The following is a 22781-nucleotide window of genomic DNA, read 5'->3' as shown; positions in this document are numbered from 1 at the left end:
AGACAGACAGAGGAGGGAGGAAAGGATGAACAGATAGAGACGGAGGTGGAAATGGACAGAGAAATGGAAAAGAAGGAGATTGACAGAGAGAGGAGGAACTGCTGGACCCATAAAGGAAAGGAGAGGAGATGGAGATGCCGAAGGAGAGGGGATGGAAATAGAGAAGAAGGAGGTCGACGTGGACAGAGACAAGAGAAGAGGAAAATTACAAATAGAGGTGGAATTAGAGGGGGGGAGGAGGAGACAGGCAGATGACGAAGGTGCTAATGGATAGAGGTAAGAGGAGTAAATTTACACAAAGAGGGTAAAGAGAAGATGGACAGTCTGTAGGGGTGGACAAGGAGCACCGAGAGATGGGGTGATGGAAATGGACAAATGGTTCAAATGGCTCTGAGCACTATGCGACTTAACTAACCGAAGGACATCACACACATCCATGCCCGAGGCAGGATTCGAACCTGCGACCGTAGCGGTCTCTCGGTTCCAGACTGTAGCGCCTAGAACCGCATGGCTACTCTGGCAGGCTGGAAATGGACAGAGAAAGAGGAAAGGACAGATGAACCAACTGAAGACTGTAATAAATACATACCAGGACAGAGCCAGGTACTCTCGCTAGTTGATATGTAAAAAGTGTCTAATGATATTCCTTTCAATTCTGACTTCATTGCGTTTAGTTACCGAAATTATGTGACACGTCACCTCGTGAGAAACTATTCCGTCTATGCATGTCTCATACCAGTGTTATTTTTCTAATATGATAAATCTGGCTCCAAGCAGCCAAAATATTTTCTTATAAATCATTTATGCGATGATTTGTCTTTCCGCTAAGTTAGAACTAATGTAGGTAACCATAGAGTTTGACACAGACTGCCATTTGTATCTGCACACTGGTCATTTATCACACTATATGCTTACCTCCCAATTACGTATGCCCTAACAGATAGAGTGAAATGTTAAAATTACTTGTTTTCTTGGTTGATGATGCGGTCCTTTCATCTAAAGGAAAGTACATACATAAATATTCATCCAGTAGATGAAATCAAGGATAGAAGTTAGATTTACTAAACATAGGGGTTAATGAAGATTTCGTCGATGAGGGTATTGTGAAACACTATGTTACTGAATTTTATGTTATGGTGAGAAACAGAATTAGGGAAAAAAGCTAGACCTTCTTAATTTAACTTCTTGCATTCATTAATATATAAGGCACAGTACGTTTGAGAAGAGAGGATACAGGGAAAATATTCAAAGTATTCACTGCTTAAAATGTGTAATAAAAACAAAGTTTCTTCACTCATAGACATCCTGAATGCATCCTGGAGTACCTCCTCACAATAAACATACTGTACACGTACTCGCTTAGAGAGTTTATAGTCAACGAACCTTCAGTTCAAAAGCAAAAAGCAGTATAATAATAAAATTTTTTAGGAAAACTGACACACACTACTGCCCTGCATAAGCAAGACGCAGAATGTAGTGAAACAATGAAACAGAAAATTGTGTTCAGAACGGTTATCAAAACAATAAGATAACTTAAGATACACAAGAAAATGCTACTTGCATCACAACTCCGTCCACCGATGATGGATCCTAAAATGTGAAGAATGGGAATTTTTAGCGGGGTTACAGGGAAAAATTTATTTGATGTTTGGTGGCGGCCATGTTTATTCATAATTAATCAAACCATATGTCGCACCTTCACTGATTGTGTGCAGCACATCGGAATGACTGAGTGGTGGACACAGAAAGTAATATCAAACAGTAAGCAAGAAACACCATTAATACATGGTCTCTCAGCGTGCAGAGAGCAGGCAGTGCACGGTGGATGATTGACAGCTGTCTGAGATTGAATGGCTTGGTCCTTCTTTGAAGGCCGAGAGGAACGCCTCAGTCTGCTGCCGAGGACTATACGGCCAGCGCTTTCGGCTTTCACGTCGTTACGTTATGTGGGGGTCGCTTCTGAAACCGGGGGAGGGGGGGGGGGGATTTTTACATGTGGCACTTACGAAAGATCATTTTGGAGGTTAAAATGCGGCACCAGCTGGTTTTTTTTCGTTACCAGATTACAACAAGTTGTAAAGGACTTTAAAAAACATGTGAAGCAGAGAAAATTATGCTCACGTAAATAAGTCATAAGAGCTAAATAGCCAGGAACATGGAACCGAACATTTGTTCTCAGGCCAAACCAGTTAGCCGATAAATGGGGGTTAGTCAATGAATCTAAATCAGCGGGACGTGGGGATGCAAGTCCAAAATAATGGCTGGAGCCTAACCACATTACATTACGTCAATCCTCTGGTAAGATGAAGATAACTATAAACCGTGTAAAGACCTGATGAGCAGTTGGTTTAAAGAGAAGAGGGGACCTTGCATCGAAGTTGCACAGTAGCCAAAACCTTTCATGTTAGGGGCTATTTTAGAGTCTATTATACATTCATAATACCTTTTTATACAGATGTCACGGGAAGAAGTGGTTTTCAGAGCCATGAAACCGGTTTCTGTTTAGCAAAAGTGACACAAAGCAGATTACAGAGTACCTGACGACTCAACACAAAAGTTTTGTCTCAAGTACAGATAGTGTTGAGGATCAGTGGACAAAGTTCAAAATCATCGTACAATATGCGTTAGATGAGTATGTGCCAAGCAATATCGTAAGAGATGGAAAAGAGCCACCGTGGTACAACAACCGTGTTAGAAAACTGCTGCGGAAGCAAAGGGAACTTCACAGCAAACATAAACATAGCCAAGCCTTGCAGACAAACAAAAATTACGCGAAGCGAAATGTAGTGTGAGGAGGGCTATGCGAGAGGCTTTCAATGAATTCGAAATTAAAGTTCTATGTACTGACTTGGCAGAAAATCCTAAGAAATTTTGGTCCTATGTCAAAGCAGTAGGTGGATCAAAACAAAATGTCCAGACACTCTGTGACCAAAATGGTACTGAAACAGAGGATGACAGACTAAAGGACGAAATACTAAATGTCTTCTCCCAAAGCTGTTTCACAGAGGAAGACTGCACTGTGCTTCCTTCTCTAGATTGTCGCACAGTTGACAAAATGGTAGATATCGAAATAGACAACAGAGGGATAGAGAAACAATTAAAATCGCTCAAAAGAGGAAAGGCCGCTGGTCCTGACGGGATACCAGTTCGATTTTACACAGAGTACGCGAAAGTACTTGCCCCCCTTCTTGAAGCGGTGTACCGTAAGTCTCTAGAAGAGCGAAGCGTTCCAAAGGATTGGAAAAGGGCACAGGTCATCCCCGTTTTCAAGAAGGGACGTCGAACAGATGTGCAGAACTATAGACCTATTTCTCTAACGTCGATCAGTTGTAGAATTTTGGAACACGTATTATGTTCGAGTATAATGTCTTTCCTGGAGACTAGAAATCTACTCTGTAGGAATCAGCATGGGTTTCGAAAAAGACGGTCGTGTGAAACCCAGCTCGCGCTATTCGTCCACGAGAGTCAGAGGGCCTTACACACGGGTTCACAGGTAGATGCCGTGTTTCTTGACTTCCGCAAGGCGTTTGACACAGTTCCCCACAGTCGTTTAATGAACAAAGTAAGAGCATACGAACTATCAGATCAATTGTGTTATTGGATTGAGGAGTTCCTAGATAACAGAACGCAGCGTGTCATTCTCAATGGAGAGAAATCTTCCGAAGTAAGAGTGATTTCAGGTGTGCCGCAGGGGAGTGTCATAGGACCGTTGCTATTCACAATATACATAAATGACCTGGTGGATGACATCGGAAGTTTACTGAGGCTTTTTGCAGATAATGCTGTGGTGTATCGAGAGGTTGCAACAATGGAAAATTGTACTGAAATGCAGGAGGATCTGCAGCGAATTGACGCATGGTGCACGGAATGGCAATTGAATCTCAATGTAGACAAGTGTAATGTGATGCGAATACATAGAAAGATAGGTCCCTCATCATCTAGCTACAAAATAGCAGGTCAGCAACTGGAAGCAGTTAACTCCATAAATTATCTGGGAGTACGCATTAGGAGTGATTTTAAATGGAATGATTATATAAAGCTGATCGTCGGTAGAGCAGATGCCAGACTGAGATTCATTGGAAGAATCCTAAGGAAATGCAATCCGACAACAAAGGAAGTAGGTTACAGTACGCTTGTTCACCCACTTCTTGAATACTGCTCAGTAGTGTGGGATCCGCACCAGATAGGGTTGATAGAAGAGATAGAGAAGATCCAACGGAGAGCAGCGCGCTTCGTTACAGGATCATTTAGTAATCGCGAAAGCGTTACGGAGATGATAGATGAACTCCAGTGGAGGACTTTGCAGGAGAGACGCTCAGTAGCTCGGTACGGGCTTTTGTTAAAGTTTCGAGAACATACCTTCACCGAAAAGTCAAGCAGTATATTGCTCCCTCCTACGTATATCTCGCGAAGAGACCATGAGGATAAAATCAGAGAGATTAGAGCCCACACAGAAGCATACCGACAATCCTTCTTTCCACGTACAATACGAGACTGGAATAGAAGGGAGAACCGATAGAGGTACTCAGGGTACACCGTCAGGTGGTTTGCGGAGTATGGATGTAGATGTAGATAATAAAAAGATTAAATTCGGATGCACCTGCTTGTTAATCCTCAAGATCATGAGGCACAGCTGTGGTTGCCCTGTCCACACGGTTTTCTGCAAACTATGGAATGGTCGGAAATCCCACTTAGTCGCTCAGCTGCAGGAAACATGGTTCGCCTGTTATATTTCTCAAGATGGCACAGGTTTAAGGAAGGAACGTGTTTCCATTATATAGAAAGCCAGCTGGTGACGAGTACCCTCTCTCAATCAGGAGCCTTTCCCAGTAAGGTAACGTTGCCACGTCCTGTCTGCCCGTCGCTCGAATTTCGTGGCCGGATTTCCACAAACCACCAACAAGTACTTAGCGGTTCCTTAAACGCTTAAAGCCAGTGGTTATAAGTCACACTTTGTCTTTTATACTTTACCATTCACTGGAATAAATTATACTGAAATCCTACTACACGCTATTCTCTGGCTGTGTTCATCATTATAGTACAATTATTAGGCCTATGTACAATTAGGTAAACGTACTAGCTGTTGAATTGTGTGTCTCATTATTTGGCCCCTGACTCAATGATATGTTCCTTGTCATAATAGACTCTCATATATGTTCTCACGAGAATAAGTGTAAAACTAACCTTCGTGTTCTCGACCTGGAAACGACAGCACATACTAAATCTCGTAAATCGTAATACAAACGTATTTTTGTTGTATTTTCGTTTACGTATACATGTGACTGCAACCATTCCGTAAAGCATATGTAAAACATTCTCGGTTTTCTTGCCTCGTCAATTCAGTATAAAATCTCGAGCTTTCGACGATAGCCTCCATCGTCATCGTCAGTTGCTCCTGACGATGACGGGGGAGGCTACCGTCGAAAGCTCGAGATTTTATTCCGAACTGACCCGGCAAGAAAACCGAGAATATTTTACACATAAGTGCCGTCGCGTAAGTTTTCGATCTCATTCCGTAAAGCACATTTAAAGGAATAACAAGGTAACCAATTCCAATCATTTAGCAAACAACGTATGTACATCATATCTTTATAACAAGACCTACAGTAAATGTAAGACGTTTAACGCTGACATTTTGAAGAACCATATTGAAAATTCTTCTAGGTAGAATGCAAGTAACTGTAGTTAATGATAATGCCAACAACACGCTACACGCTACGTCCATTTTACATTGGAAAAGCGTTTTACAAATTTTCTCGTCACAATATTGCACAGCGTAAAGCTCTCGGCCATTAATTCGAAAGGGTTACCACAACTACAATATGTAAAACGCCATTATAGACGGTAATGATTAAACCATAGCGACATCGCCAATCATAGAAGTGGCTTTGCAGGTACTATGACTCTCTCATTTCGCAGTACGGAGATTGTTCAGAAAATGTTATCAACGGACGTGCGATGACTGCGGTTACTGCAGGCAAATAGTAAATTATGTAGGCTAGGTATTTATTAACCCAAAAGCGAAAGGAGGCGGTGCTTTTGATGTGTTCATCAGTACTATTTCACGGAAAGTGTCTTTAGTTATTCCAATACCTTTGTATAGTTTGATCTAAAGTCTTACACGAACTCATTCCGCTTAAATATGTGACTAACATTTGCTACTGCCGGTAACAAGGGAATAACGTAGGCACACACAGCCCCCATAGACTATTGTTTCACGATACAGGCTTTGTTAGACGACGTTATTGAATTTTCATGAATACGAAAATGCCTTTCATTTTGTTGCAGCTAGTCCTACTGTTATTCAGACGATTCATTCAACATTCTGGTAACAAATCTTCTTCCTACATCACAGGCAGCAACAATAAAGTACCATTCACTATACACTTAAAAATGTAATCATGAATACCCCTTACACTAACAAAAAAAATCTGCTAAAAGTATGTAACTCTGTAAATAGATATTTCAGCCATCGAATGTTGCTAACGTAACCACAGACTTAAAATGCGGCATCAGTCAACGAAGGTGACCGTCAGTACCTCCGATTTCAATAGCACACAGTTTCAGCGATGCATACTCATGTTGCTGCTGCAATTTTTCTGATGCCGTTAACGCATATTCCATTATATTCTATTGATTTTTAATTATACCCTGGAATTCGGTGAAAAACTGTTTACTTGGTCCATCTACCATCTATCTGCCTATTGTAAGTGCAGACAATAAAAACCCGAAAGGTGGGAAGAATTTATAGAGTGGCTACACAATGGAAATTAACAATTAAAGCAACGCTACAGAGCGTGAAGAGGAAGTAGGTGAAGATAAATTGGGAAATACGATACTGCGAGATGAATTTGACACGAAGTTGAAAGAGCAGAACAATGCCCCTGGAATAAGCGACATTAACTGTGAATTACTGAAATCCTTCGGGAACCAGAGTAAACTTTCCACCTGATGTACGACTTACATGAGATAGGAATAATACCCTCGGACATAAAAAATTATGTAATAAATTCAGTTCCGAATATGTAATAAATTCAGTTCCGATGAAAGCATGATCTGACAGGTGTGAAAGTTACAGAACTGTCAGGTTAATACGTCATAGTTGCAAAATACTGCCATGAATTGTTTACAAAAGAATAGAAAACCTGGGAGAAGCTGGCCTTGGGAAATAACATTTTGGGTTCCGTAGGAATGTAGGAGCACGTGAGCCTATATTGACTGTAAGACTTATCTTAGGATATTCGTTAATGAAAGGCAAAACTACGTTAATGGATTTAGAGGAATTTTCTGATGAAGTTGAATGGACAACATTGTTTGTAATTCTGAGGCTAAAAGGTGTAAAATACTGCAAGTCTGAAGCTGATGGGTACGAAACGCACCGGAGCGTTGTGACAAGACGACGCCATTTCTGAACTGATCACCCGAGAAGGTTTCATCACGGCTTAAGATTACTGATGACTTGTACAGAACCCAGGCTGTAGTTCTAAGAATCAAAGGACATGAAATAAAAGAAAACGTTGGAGAAGTATTGAGGCTAGTGGCCTGCTCCAGGCGTTATTCTGAGTAAACACTGAGCAAACAAAAAAGAAAGTGAAGGTGTAATTTGGAGACGGAATTGAAGTTCACAGGAAAGAAATAAAACGTTGAATTACCCCGCTGACACTGTATTTCTTTTTAGAGACCGCAAAGAACTTAGAACAGTTGAATGGAAAGGATAGTCTCTTGAAAGGAGCTGGTAAGTAAAAGTAAAGCACGGGTAATGGAATTTAATCGAATTAAATTACGTGATGCTAAAAAAATTGTATTAGGCGCTAAAAGTAGTATATGAGCTTTGCTATTTGGGCAGCAAAATAAGGCAGACTGGCAACAGCACAAGAAGCTTTTTTAAAAAGAGAATACTATTAACATATATTACTGATTATAAAGTGTTTCCCAAACTATTCTTCTGGTGTATGCCATTGCACGAAAGTTAAACGTGGACGACAAAGAGTTCGAGTAAGAAGAGGGCAGAAGCTTTTGAAATGTTGAAATGTGGTGCTACATAAGAATACTGATGATGAGATGGGTAGATAGAATAGAGAACCGAATTCGGGAAAAAGGAATTTACGGCACACTTGATTCAAAGGTGGGGTCTGATGATAGGACATGTACTGAGCATCCAGGAATCGTCAATTTGGCAATGGAAGACAGAATTGGGAACGGGGGGGAGGGATAAAAATTTTGGAGGGAGATCAAGGCTTGAATACATCTACATCCACATCTACTTGATTACTTTGTAGGTCACAATTAAGTGCTTGGCAGAGGATTTATCCAACCATCTTTAAGCTACTGGTCTGTAATTCCACTCTCGATGAGAACGTGGGAAAAGCGAACAGTTATATCTTTCCGTTCGAGCTCTGATTTCTCTTACTTTATTACGACAGTCATTTCTCCCTGTGTAAGTGGGCACCAAGAAAATACTTTCACATTCTGAGGAGAAAGTTCGTGATTCAAATTTCATGAGAAGATACTGCCGCAACGAAAAACACCTTTGTTTTAATGAATACCTCCCCAATTCCTGTACCGTATCCGTGGTACTCTATTATTTCGCGATAGTAAAATACGATCTGACCTTCATTGAACTTTTTCGATGTCCTCCGTCAGTCGTATCTGGTGAGTATCCCATACCGCACACCAATACTGCAGCAGAGGGCAGACAAGCGTACGTAAGCAGTCTCTTTAATAGACGTTTTACATTTTCTAAGCTTTCTGCCAATAATGCACAGTCTTGGTTTGCTTTTCCGACAACGTTATCGTATATAAGCAGCCTCTTTAGTAGATCTGTTATATTTTCTAAATGTTCTGCCGGTAAGTCACAGTCATTAGTTTGCTTTCCCCACAACCTTGACTACGTGATCGTTCCAGTTTATGTTATCCATAACTTTACTCCCTAAGTATTTAGTTGAGTTCACAGCCTTGATATTTGTGTGATTTATCCTACAGAAGAAATTTAGCCGATTCTTTTAGTGGTCAAGTGGATGGCTTCACACTTTTCAAAATTTACAGTCCAATGCTACTTTTTGCACCATACAGTCTTGTTTTGCAATTTGTTTTGATCAAATGACAGCTTAACTTGACAGTAAATGACAGCATCATCAATCTAAAAGGACTGCTTAGAATATTTCCTAAATCGTTTATGTAGATCAGCGGCAACAGAGGGGTTATAACTTTCCTTGGAGAACGCCAGATATTACTTCTGGTTTACTCCATGACTTCACGTCAGTTATTACGAACGTTGACTTTTCTGACTGGAAACCACGAATCCACTCACACATCACAGGCGATAGCCAATAGGTGGGCAGAAGGTGTCAAAATTCTTCTGGAAATCAAAAAATATGGAATCAGTTTGACGTCCTCTGTCGATAGAACTCCTTACTTCGTGAGAATATATAGCTCGTTGTGTTTCACAAGAACGATATTTTCTGAATCCGCCTTAGCTTTTTGTCAATTATCGTTTTCTTTGAGTTGATTTATAACGTTCGAACACAGTGTATGTTTCAAAATCCTATTGCAAATGGGCATTAGTACCAAGGGTCTGTAATTCAGCTGATTACTACTGTGTCCTTTTTTTTGGTGTCGGTATGACTTGTGTAACTTTCCAGCCTTTGGGGATCGTTCAATAAGCGAGTGGTTGTATATGATTGGTAATTATTAAGCTATTGTATCAGCATACTTTGAAAGGAACCTGAAGTGTACAATCTGGACCGCTAGCCTTGCCTTTCTTAAGTGTTTTAAGCTGTCTCGCCACATCTACTTCTAAGTTACTCATGTGAGCAGTTGTTATTGATTCTAATTCTGGAATATTTACAATGTCTTCTTTTGTGAAGGAATTTCGGAAAACTGTGTTAAGTAACTCTGCTTTAGTGGCACTTTCAGCAATGTCATCACGATTGTAATCGCGCGGTGAAGGTATTGATTGCGTATTGCCATTGGTGTACATTACATACGATCAGGTTCTCTATAGGTTATTATAGGGATTTCTAGATAGAGTTTCGTTGTGGAAACCATTAAAAGCATCTCACATTGAAGTTCGCGTTAAATTTCGAGCTTTTACAAAACTTCACGGGTCTTGGGTATTTTGTGTTCCTGTAAATTTGGTGTGCTTTTTTCGTTGCTTGTGCAATAGTGTTCTGACCTGTTTTGTGTACCAGGGGTGATCAGTTCAATCCCTTATTAATTTTTTGGTATAATTCTCTTTACTTCCGTCGATACCATTTCTTTGAATCGAAACATCATCCTATCTACGCTTACTCAGATTTGAAGAATGGAGACTGTCTGTCAGGATGGAGCCTAGCGAATTTTAATCTGCTTTTCTTGAAGGTAGCTGTATTTTGCGTTTATTTTTGATGGGTTTGGATGTTATGGTATTCAATCTCTCTACAACGACCTTGTGGTCACTAAGCCCTGTATGTGTCGTGATTCTCCCTATTTCGAGTGGGCGCCTGAAAAAGTTGTAAAAAATATTTTTCTGAGAATGCGTTAACTACAGTTTCGGACTATGTTTTATGTCTACCATTGACTTTAAACATCTATTTTCGCTAACATATCGGGGGTAGATTGACGTGACCACCAACTATAATTGTATGCGTGTGGTACCTATTTGAAATGATATTCGAATTTTCTTTCAACTGTTCAGCAACTGCATCATCTGAGTCGTGAGGAGGAGATGAGGGGGTGGGTTGGTGTTGGTAAAATGAACCAGTTATTAATTTATTCGGGTTGCTAGGTGTAGCCTACACTTGCTAACTCACAGGTACTGCTTGCTTGAATTTCACTACAAGATAAACTACTTCTGACAGCAATAAACACTCTATCCTCGACTATATTTAACCTATCCTTTCTCAAAACGGCTAGATCCTTTGTAAAACTTTCGGCTAAACTTGTTTCCGCCTTTACCCAGCTTACCGTACCTATAATGATTTGAGATTCAGCCCTTCCTTTTATCGATTGGATCTCTGGATTTTTCCAACAGAGTTACCACAGTTTACAACTACAGTATACATTGTTTCTATGTCTACCCTCTTCCTGTGTTCACCCTGCATCCTTTGTGACTGAAGTCCTTTCTGCACCTTCCCGAGACCCTCAGAGACCTTAAGAAAACCGCTCAGTCCTCTTTACACAACCCCCTTTACCTGTGTAGCCTATTCCTTGCTTGTTTGGACTCCACACTTACTTAGTGGAAACTGGAAACCCACCGACCAGTGGCATAAGTCGAAGAATCCGCAACCTAAACGGTGACAGAACTGTCTGAGCCTCTGGTTCTAACCCTTCACTTGGCTCTGTACCAGAGGACGATAGGTGCTTCTATGTCAAAGTCAAGACTGGTACACTTGACCAATTCAGTTATCCACCCTTAACAGAGAGGATCTCTTCCAATGCAAAGCGACACAAATCGTTAGTTCTGACATGAGCCACCACCTACATTTGGTTGCACCTTGTACCCTTTATGGCATCTAGAAGCACCCACCCCGGACGAAAATGGAGGAGACGTGTATCGAAAGCTCGAGTGTTAATTCCAAGTGACGGGGCTTGTAAAGCGAGAGTGCTTTACTGAAGCATGCCATTACGAAACCAAGTCATCGTGATATTATGCGCATAATGGAATTGTCAACTCTCGTAAAAATATATCCACTTTCAGGACATTCTGTACAATTTCATGCTGGCGTATCTCATTCCGGTTAGTAACTTTTCAGCACTCTTTATTTTCAGCCACAGAGAACGCTAGTCAGCCCTTGCTCGAACAGTGCAGGTGCAATTTTGAGGAAAGTTTGTTGTGCCGTGTAACAGAGGGTCTGCGTGTTTGACACAGGGCGGCCGTTCCCGCTGGTGAACTGCACAGTGGTGAACCAGACGTCGGACTCGCTGCACGTGGAGTGCCTGGAGAGCTTCGACGGCGGGCTGCCGCAGAGCTTCCTCATGGAGGTGCTGGAGCTGCCGCAGCTCCAGCTGCGCCGCAACGCGACGGCGGGCCGCGCGCCGCCCGCCTTCGACGTCTTCGGCCTGGAGGCGGGCGCCAGCTACCAGGTGCGCCTCTACGCCGTCAACGCCAAGGGCCGCAGCGAGGCCTACGTCATCGACGCCGTCACGTTCAAGGGCGTCGCCAAGTTCACAGGTCGGTACCGGCACGCACTCTGCACCTCGTATCTGCGAATAACGCCAGCCGTGTGACAAATACCACACTTAGGGCCGGAAGATGGAGGGAGGGGAAGTTCAAGCATTCAGGAAATGCACGACGTAACAGGAAGGTGTGGCCAGATTTTCAGGATAGATTCTGAGTCTGGTAATTTCGCCTATGTCGGAGCTATCAAATGTCGGTCAGTGGAAGGACTGGACCTTGGGCAATCTACTCGTAAAACATCATTCACCATGTCCGCCGCTCGTGGTCTAGTAGCGAGATTTGCTGCCTCTGGATCATGGGGTCCCGGGTTCGATTCCAGTCCGGCTTGGGGATTTCCTCTGACAGAGAAGTGGTTGTTTGTGTTGTCTTCCTCGTTTCATCATCATCATTCGTGACAGTAGCTAGATTGGATTGGGTAGAAAAACATTGGACTGTGTAAAAATTGGGATTTTGTTCGGGCTCTGATGACCGCACAGTTCAGCGCTCCACAAACCAAACGTCATCATCATCATCATTCACCATTAAAACAAACACCTTCATTTCACATTCAGAATTTAAAAGCATTGACATTAACCATTTCGGACTTCAACAAAGTTAAAAGTTTTCCAAGAAAACAGTGAGTGGACTCAGATTTTAGCAGCTTGAAATTACATGAGCACCCTTTTAACTTTTCATGTGAGGAATAGGTGGCCTGAAATTTATAACAACTCGAAATCACATATAACAATAACGTCCGAGGTAAATCCACAGAAAAATAAATTACCATTATTAAAGAATCAAAATACTAATCCCTGCAGAAAAGCACTCTTTAAGATTCAAACAAATGTGATAACCACAGAAACAGTAGTGAAAGTACAAGAGTTTTAAAACTAGAAAGACAATTAATATCGTCTTTGGTCGTGACAACAGGGAAATACGTCACAAAGAAACGGAGGTCCTGAACTAAAAATGAAACGGCTTTTGCCATATCGTTACGACGGATAAAAAGTACGAGTAAAATGCGATCGACAGCCAGCGCGTCGTTCGCTAAAACGACTGATAACTTAGATGGCAAACACAAACGATAACGTAAGTGATAAAAAAATGGTATTCCGTCAGAAAATGGCAGACTGTCAAAGATTGAGCGGAACGAGCACAGAGTGGTGGGGGAGCACCACTTAACAAATGGCGATGGCTAAAAAGACGGTGTCGATACGCAATGGAGATAGCAAAGAGGCGGTCTTCCAAGCCTCTGGGAGATGCTTAATATCCGGCCGCTGTGGCCGAGCGGTTCTAGGCGCTTCAGTCCGGAACCGCACTGCTGCTACGGCCGCAGGTTCGAATCCTGCCTCGATCATGGACGTGTGTGATGTCCTTTGGTTATTTAGGTTTAAGTAGTTCTAAGTTCTAGGGGACTGATGACGTTAGATGCTAAGTCCCATAGTGCACAGAACCATTTGAATCAAGGCATCTTAAATATCATACGCAAGGAAATAGACTATTTCTTTCCTATTATTTTTTAAACAAGTTTTAAATAGAATATATTGAGGACCAAACCTCATGCAACAGCTTAAAAGGCACTTTCTAAATAAAACAATGAACAACATTGTTGATAAAAGCAGAAGTGATTGATAAGCATAGAGTGAGAGACTACCTTCACATAATCAGCCAGTATCCCAATAAGAAATACTTGAGTTTCTAGCTAGCCAAGAAGTGAAACATTGACCAACACGAAGAAGGAACCAAGCCATCTTCCACTACATGGCAACGCTCAAGAAGACGCTACGACAGAACCACCACGAGCCTCTCCACATTACACTATGGCCAAGCGAATGCCAAATCCAACCGCTCGGCCGTACGGAGATGCACTCCGTATCTCTGCTCATTTCGGGTGCTCTATCTCTCTCTCTCTCTCTCTCTTTCTCTCTCTCTCTCGTTAGCCGCCCGTGCTCGCCACTACACTCCCATGTCGCCTCGCGCCACCTAGTCGACACTAACTGCTGGATACGAAAGAGAACGACTCCTATCGAAAACATGATCAGTACGAGCAACTACGGCTTAGAGTTTTCTCTCGTAGAGTAAGAAAATATATTGTACGGTAATGGGTCCGGAAAGGCTTGAGTTCCATGCTGGAGCTCAGTTTCAACGAATCTTGAACAACATTTATCATGGAAAACACACAGGAAAAAAAGTTAGCACAATACAAAACACTTACCTAAATCAAATGTTCAAAATGCTGTCCGTTAGCCAGGATACCTGCGTCAATCCGCCGTCGCATTTAATCCCTGACGCACTGCTGCATCCTTGGAGAATGCGTAATGTTCCATAGTCTTCCACAGTGCGGGCACGAGGATTCTGTGAATATTGTACCGAGGTTCTGTACACAACGGCTTTCAAATGTTCCTAGAAATAAACGTTTACAAGGTTTAGGTGTGGAGAGCGTCTAGACCAAGGAGCCGGAACCACGCGGCTGCTACGGTCGCAGGTTCGAATCCTGCCTCGGGCATGGATGTGTGTGATGTCCTTAGAGTAGTTAAGTTTAAGTAGTTCTAAGTTTAGTGGACTGATGACCTCAGATGTTAAGTCCCATAGTGCTCAGAGCAATTTGAACCCTAACAAACATTCACCAACAATGCCGGCCCAGTCGTTACGAAAAAATCTTTGTTGATGACGTAATTGCACAATTTCGCGAAGATTCTGACAGTCCATGACGATGGACAGGAGTAGGCCCAAATGGAACCTTTTTGGACTCCCTTCGTGATTTATCCCGAGTTACTAAAAGCTTTTCTCCTTCGAGCGTTGTTTTAATGATTCAGTACAACAATTTGCGTTCTGTTTGTTAAGTACAATTCAAACGAGCTGAGTTTACCATGATTAAGGCGATTATGAACAGAAGGAGAAATTGAGCTCTAATACGTGAATAAAGCGTTCCTGGACCCATGAACATATAATATATTTTATTCCTCTATGTTTGAGCGATATTTCCTGAAAGTTTGACTATACCTAATTGTTACAGGCTTCATAATGAAGAAAGACACCGTATGTGACACTTAGTATGTACTTGTCTTTCTTTAGATGTTTGGATCTGAGGACGATCTATATCAAGGGCCGAAACTGATTATTCGAATGAAACACACTATATAAGTCAAACGGTGTCTTTCTTCAATATAATTGTAAATATTCATAGCTGTTAGACAACCTTTCTATATGAAGCACTTTGGGACAACAGTTCGAAACAACAGGTATCGCAACGAGCATTTGCGGCATGCGCTTGGACAGACTTCGAAGTTTACTGCTCTTTTTCTATTTAACCATACGACTCGTTTGCCGTTGCTTCATCACCAGTAGAAAGGTTAAACAAATAAATTCGAAATGATCATCATTGTCAACATTTCCTTCATCAACGGTAATCACATGTCTTGAAGTTTACTTACTTTCTGATGGCTTGGGTCTGTAAAAAATATGCACATGTTCTGTGCTACTTTATTGTAGGGCAATACAAACCATCAAGCATCCTTACGTTCGAGGTCAATACAACACATATGCAATGAACCGTTACAGTTACCGACACTCAACAGAAACCGTCCTCACGCACAACGAGGAAAGAGCACCAGGAGAAGAAGCGCTTTCTGATTGGCCGGCTGAACTTGCCTGTCGTGGTCTTCCAGCTAACAACAAAGTACGACTCTTTCCTTCTTTCCTTCTTTGCCTTTTTATTTCTTTCACTGTGATCTGTGTTAACGAAGTAAGAGTCACCAGCAATATGAAACGGTTTGCTTGGAAATCTCTAAATAATATTCTGTAAACTCAGTAGCAGTCTATAAAGACACAGCTTTGTCTGTTTTAAGCTTTCATAAATCGGAGTCTTGTACGATACAGTTACATATCTACCCATTCGTTTAGATTTACTCTTCACAAAGGCCGGTGCAGCCTACAGATAGGTGAACAAAGAGTAGATGTGTAATCTGCCCTCCCTATTATGCTTACTCATGTTGCGTGGGAAACGATACTGTCCACATACTGCCGCATTCAGATTTTGCTTAACTAAGCATTTTCAGAATGTCATTGCTTCATGAGTTTTCGTGAAACGTGATGAGACATTGATCTAGGGTCCCGATAATCTGTTTTTGAGCTGGAGTATCACATATGCATTTGCACGGTGAGATCTTTTGCAATGTAGTGGTGTGATTTTAATGTTATCAGTGGTTTCTGGAATCGAAAGTAAGGGAAAAGCGTACATTCCAGAGTGAGGTCTCTTTCTGTCACGTAGGACTGAAATCACCTGCCAGCAATTGCATCGCCGCCAGCAGCTTCGAATGCCTCCAGTCTCTCCCACTCTGTGGAGAGGTTCGGGATTCGACGCAGAATATTCGTCACGAACATCCGGTTCTCAGGAAGAACATTTCATAAACTACTCCTTTCTTAGAGATCATGTACTGTTGGTAAATTTGTGAGACTTGTACGCTACTTTGTGGCGTTTATACAAGTGGTAGTGGTGCATGTCTGTGGTTCTGTCCTAAAGATGTAACTAACTGTAAGTCTCAAAAAATAAATCAGTTTCTGAGGTCATTTTTATTTTATTAGTGCACACAAAATAAAGCTGCCAATCCGACGAGCAGTTCTGAAGGCGGATTTCGCGATATATTTGTAGCAGGTACCTTAGGTAGAAAATCCGCAGATCGATTTCGAACCCCCATTATAAAATAAACCTAAATACACCATCACGTGCGTATTTAAACGGTCACACTAATGTGGTTAACAGTTGCCACGGACAAAAGTGATGATTCACTGTTAATAGAACGTGGATTGATATCAACAATTCTCAGGTGGTTGTGTGTATTTAGCTACATTCGTCGCAAAATATGTCCACTGCATTTTCATTATAGGGGAATAATGACTGAAACGTAGTGCAGTTAGGATGCCGTCTATTCTGTGACTCAGTACAGCTGTACGTCCTTCTTCATCTCAACTACAGTACTTGCTGCGGATTAAATTATCGTTCTGCTGACAATACCTCTTCTAACACAAGCTGCAAACCTACCGCTTGCAGAAACACAGGTGGAATGGTTATTAGCAATAATCTTACGTCATCAGCAGGTATAGAATTTCATCCTGTTACATCGTGTTGTTATAAGAAGAGGCCAAACATGAATGCATGGTTCACCAATTTCCCAAATATGTACAACAATAATCTAACTTGCAATGAAAGACGTCAAGTTACCGTTCAGAGTTTCCTTGTACCCAATGACCAAATACCTCAGTCCGTCGACATGCGACCTTGTCCTCCTCTAAACCATCATTGTATTTTGTTGTTGTTGTTGTTGTCTTCAGTCCTGAGACTGGTTTGATGCAGCTCTCCATGCTACTCTATCCTGTGCAAGCTGCTTCATCTCCCAGTACCTACTGCAACCTACATCCTTCTGAATCTGCTTAGTGTACTTATCTCTCGGTCTCCCTCTACGATTTTTACCCTCCACGCTGCCCTCCAACGCTAAATTTGTGATCCCTTGATGCCTCAAAACATGTCCTACCAACCGATCCCTTCTTCTAGTCAAGTTGTGCCACAAACTTCTCTTCTCCCCAATCCTATTCAATACCTCCTCATTAGTTACGTGATCTATCCACCTTATCTTCAGTATTCTTCTGTAGCACCACATTTCGAAAGCTTCTATTCTCTTCTTGTCCAAACTAGTTATTGTCCATGTTTCACTTCCATACATGGCTACACTCCAAACAAATACTTTCAGAAACGACTTCCTGATACATAAATCTATATTCGATGTTAACAAATTTCTCTTCTTCAGAAACGCTTTCCTTGCCATTGCTAGTCTACATTTTATATCCTCTCTACTTCGACCATCATCAGTTATTTTACTTCCTAAATAGCAAAACTCCTTTACTACTTGAAGTGTCTCATTTCCTAATCTGATTCCCTCAGCATCACCCGATTTAATTTGACTACATTCCATTATCCTCGTTTTGCTTTTGTTGATGTTCATCTCATATCCTCCTTTCAAGACACTGTCCATTCCGTTCAACTGCTCTTCCAAGTCCTTTGCCGTCTCTGACAGAATTACAATGTCATCGGCGAACCTCAAAGTTTTTACTTCGTCTCCATGAATTTTAATACCTACTCCAAATTTTTCTTTTGTTTCCTTTACTGCTTGCTCAATATACAGATTGAATAACATCGGGGAGAGGCTACAACCCTGTCTCACTCCTTTCCCAACCACTGCTTCCCTTTCATGCCCCTCGACTTTTATGACTGCCATCTGGTTTCTGTACAAATTGTAAATAGCCTTTCGCTCCCTGTATTTTACCCCTGCCACCTTTAGAATTTGAAAAAGAGTATTCCAGTCAACATTGTCAAAAGCTTTCTCTAAGTCTGCAAATGCTAGAAACGTAGGTTTGCCTTTCCTTAATCTTTCTTCATCATTGTATTTAAGTTATATAAATTACATAAATAGATATACACCCGTACTGAGTAGTAGAACAAGACTTTTTAGATGAAGAGAAACCAAAGTTCTACATCTGCTGGCATGAAATCACTCATACAACCCCACGGAGTTACTATGAGCATACTTCAAAACTAAACAATGCACTGATTCAATGGAAACCACACATTGGATCCATCTATCAAATGAGCCTCTCACTTACAGTCTATTTCGTAAGTCTTTCATTATGTGTAAATGATCATTATCTTGTGTATAGCAGTATTAAAGCCTTTACTCAGATGCAGAGTCGACGTAGAAAATGGTGGGGTTACCGCTAGTACTGGCAGCAGTCATAGGGAAAGAAACATTAATGAATGTGTGTGTGGGAGAGAACTTGGGATCCGAGTGGGGTTACCGCTAGTACTGGCAGCAGTCATAGGGAAAGAAACATTAATGAATGTGTGTGTGGGAGAGAACTTGGGATCCGACGGCTTCTCTATGTTCTTTGTTTGTTTTGTACATAATTAGGACAGTACATCGTCCAGTGATAGTTCATTGTGTGTTCTATACCTGTACAAAATATAAATTGCATTTTTTAAATAATAAAAATGAGTTTACAGCGTAACTTCTACGCTTTCATGTAACAGAAGCAGTTCTTTTGATGGAAGCACAGTTTATAAGTACAAAAATAAAAAGATATTTAGTATTATTTTTCTTTTTTGTACTCAATAGAATGTTCTTTATTATGATCAAAGACAAGAGGTTCCTGTTATTACTGATAAGTGTGAGGGCTGTTTGTGAATAACTGAAACACGTTTTATATAAGCTCTACGAAATACTGATGTGTTTTTGTTGTGCTGTCTGTTTCTGTTTCACCTATTTTTGAGGAAATTGTCTTTTCTACAGCTATGTAATAAATCCATATAGTTTTTTAAGAAAGTTTATCTGCAGAAAGCCTCTATTTCGTGAAACAAATCAACGATGTGTGAATAAAACATGAATTAAATATTGACAGTTTCAATTGTGCTATAAAAATCGTTTAATTTTAAGTAACACACAGGAGGATATTGATGTAGAACAAAAGTGTTCCGTTGGTTAGGGAGCCCTTTATGTTTCCTAATTCAATTTCTAGACAGTTCACCGCTCCGGTTTCTAGAGGAATTTGGTATGACACTGAACGTACACGCAAACAAAGCAATAGAAATTAGGTAATGCCCTATAGGAATGCAACACACTCAACGTACAGGCAACGCAGATAGAAGCCTCGCCGACCAAAGCTACTAGGAAAACTACCGTAGTTTACCCTCTCTTGTGATAGTCTGCGGTAGTCTACTGTATTTTTACGACTCTGCTCAGATGTCAACGATGTCGGTTATGCAACATTTTTTCAGTACATTAGAACATCCTACCTTTATCACTCTTATAGTAAGTAGGCCAATTTCCAATCTTGATATAAAATGCATGTTTTTTTTCGATGTTTCTGAATCGAAAAGAGATTAATCAGCCAGTGAACTATAAACAGTCCAATGTGTGTCCCGTTATGGAATCCAAATAATAACTTGGTCACCAAAGGCTTAATCCTTCATCCGCTTCCTTCTTACAATTTGCTCCACAGTTTTAGGCACAATTTCGTATAGAAATCAATATATTTTTAGACAGAACTCGATTCAAACTTACATCCATCCAAAACAAAACCAACCTGATAATCATATATCGAGAGTTAACCATAGAGTAATGAAAAAGAATAAATATATCACGGGGTGTCTGTAACAGGTTTATTATATCTCTGCTCAGAAAGTAATTTTACACTAGTACTTAATTAGTATGAATATTATTATTATATGAATCTATATAGAAGGTCTGCAGCTCGTGCTCTTGCGGTAGCATTCTGGCTTCCCGCGCACGGTGACCTGGATTCGATTCACGGCGGGGTCAGGGATTTTTCCTGCCTCGAGATGATTGGGGGTTGTTGTGTCGCCTTCATCATCGTCATTCATTCCTATTACGGTCGGTGGAAGGCAATGGCAAACCGCCTCCGCTAGGACCTTGCCTATTATGGTGGTGCGGATATCCTGCATCGTCCCCTACGCTCCTCGGAGTATGGAACCTCATCACCATATAAAAGAAGAGGTTGGTCACGAAAGCTGATAATATAACACTGCGATCGCAGAATGTCGCAAGTTCAAGAAATTTCTTAAGTCCCATGTTCCACGCCAATTACTTTGTGTCCATACCCTATAAATATTCTTATGTTGTAGTTACGGTAAAACTAAGTTGTTTACAAAAGCCAATATTCTTTATTTATTACTTTATGTTCCATTGGATATATGCCTCCTCGCCGGCCGGGGTGGATGAGCGGTTCTAGAAGCTACAGTCGGGAACCGCGCGACCGCTACGGTCCCCGGTTCGGGTCCTGCCTCGGGCATGTGTGTGGTTCGAATCCTGCCTCGGGCATGGATGTGTGTGATGTCCTTAGGTTAGTTAGGTTTAAGTAGTTCTAAGTTCTAGGGGACTGATGACCACAAATGTTAAGTTTCATAGTGCTCAGAGCCATTTGAACCATTTGTAGCTCAGTAGGTTAATGTGTCTGTCCGCTGCGCAGAGGTCCCGATTCCGTTTTCTGGTATTGTCAACTATTTCTCCTTGGCGGGAAGACTGGTACGGGGTGCACACAGCATCTTGAGGGAAGCTGAGTAGCTACTTGAATGATAATTACTGGCACCAATATCAGGAAAGCCGACCACAACCGGAAGGGCTGTGTGCTGATCACATACATCTCCTTACCATATCCAGCGACGCTGGCGGAAGAAGATGACACGGCGGTCCCGATTGACCCAGCAGGGCGGGAACACGGAGCTTTGTTGGCATTGAACTGTTCCACTGGTTACCTCCTTTACTTGACTATTTGTCTTCGGCTTTCCACTTTCCAGTTTGGTGATGGTCTGAGAACAGCCACTGCACTCATCTTACTTTTTTCTGGAAATCACCATTAAATTTGTAAATCTTCTAGTAATCAATCATACCGCTGATAGGAATGTGACTACTTATTTTCGAGTAGGGTAAGCCGAAAATTAATACTCGCTTATGAACCACAATTAAGTACTGGATAATATTAGGGGAAAGCAACGGCCTTGCCGCAGTGTATACACCGGTTTCCGTCAGATCACCGAAATTAAGGACGGTCGGGCATGGCCGGCATTTGGACGGGTGACCATCCGGAGCGCCATGCGTCGTTGCCATTTTTCGGGGTTCACTCAGCCTCGTGACTCAATTGAGGAGCTACTCGACCGAATAGTAGCTGTTCCAGTCAAAGTAAACCGTCATAACGACCGGGAGAACGATGTGCTGACCACACACCCCTCCTATCCTCATCCTCAATTGAGGATGACACGACGATCGGATGGTCCCGATGGTCCACTTGTGGCCTGAAGACGGGGTGCATTTTAATATTCGAGGAAGTCATTCTAATGCGAATCTGAAGCCAGACCTGCAGTGACCCCCTCGTTCTTCGTCTGTCCTCCTTCTTCCTCCTCATCATCATCATCTTTTCCACGAATCACCATAAACTAAACTAACCTCCTATCGAACAGGCCATGAACGCCCATGGTACCGATCAGCCGTGTCATCTTCAGACCATAGGCCTTACTGGATGCGGATATGGAGGTGCAAGTGGTCAGCACACCCTCGGCCGTATGGCAGCTTCAATCAAGTACCTCTCTAGTTTACGTCACAACGGCTGAGTGCACCCCGCTTTCCAACAGCGTTCGGCGGACCGGATGGTCACCCATCCAAGTACTAGCCAAGCCTGACAGAACTTAACTTCGGTGATCTGACGGGTACCGGTATTACCACTGCGACAAGGCCGTTGGCACGGATCACCATATTTTACCTAATTTCTTATGTTTTTTATTTTTACTTATTTTAAATTTTAATAAAACATGAATGAAGAATCCCTTGAAAAACTTTCGCTGTGTTCTTTCAATCCCTTCCTTTCAGCTGCTCTCACGTAAGAAATCGTTCGAATTTTTGCTGACAGTAGCGTAGCATTAAGAGCGTGAAATGAAGGAAATGTTGCTTTCATTATCGTACGTCTCTAGCACACCATAAAGCTTCAAAATCAAATTTCTTTTCTGCTTTGTGTTAACGTAGAATATTTGAAAAAAAGCTAATTTAATTGTCAAGGTATTTAGCTGGGAAACTAATGCCTGAAG

General features: G+C 41.6%; 1 protein-coding gene across 2 annotated transcripts in view; it reads left to right on the top strand.

Moving 5' to 3' along the window:
• The window catches only part of LOC126266694 (neural cell adhesion molecule 2), a 571136-nt gene that overhangs the window by 425395 nt on the left and 122960 nt on the right, over nucleotides 1–22781 (top strand). For both annotated transcript variants that reach the window (XM_049971131.1, XM_049971132.1), the window contains exon 10: nucleotides 11849–12151. In XM_049971131.1, coding sequence (XP_049827088.1) covers nucleotides 11849–12151 — 303 coding nt within the window. The remainder of the gene's footprint in view (nucleotides 1–11848; nucleotides 12152–22781) is intronic.

Source organism: Schistocerca gregaria, chromosome 4 (assembly GCF_023897955.1).
Source record: "Schistocerca gregaria isolate iqSchGreg1 chromosome 4, iqSchGreg1.2, whole genome shotgun sequence".
Classification (NCBI taxonomy): Eukaryota; Metazoa; Arthropoda; class Insecta; order Orthoptera; family Acrididae; genus Schistocerca; species Schistocerca gregaria.
The sequence above is the reverse complement of the archived record's forward strand: the minus strand, read 5'-3'. Positions and strand labels throughout refer to the sequence as shown.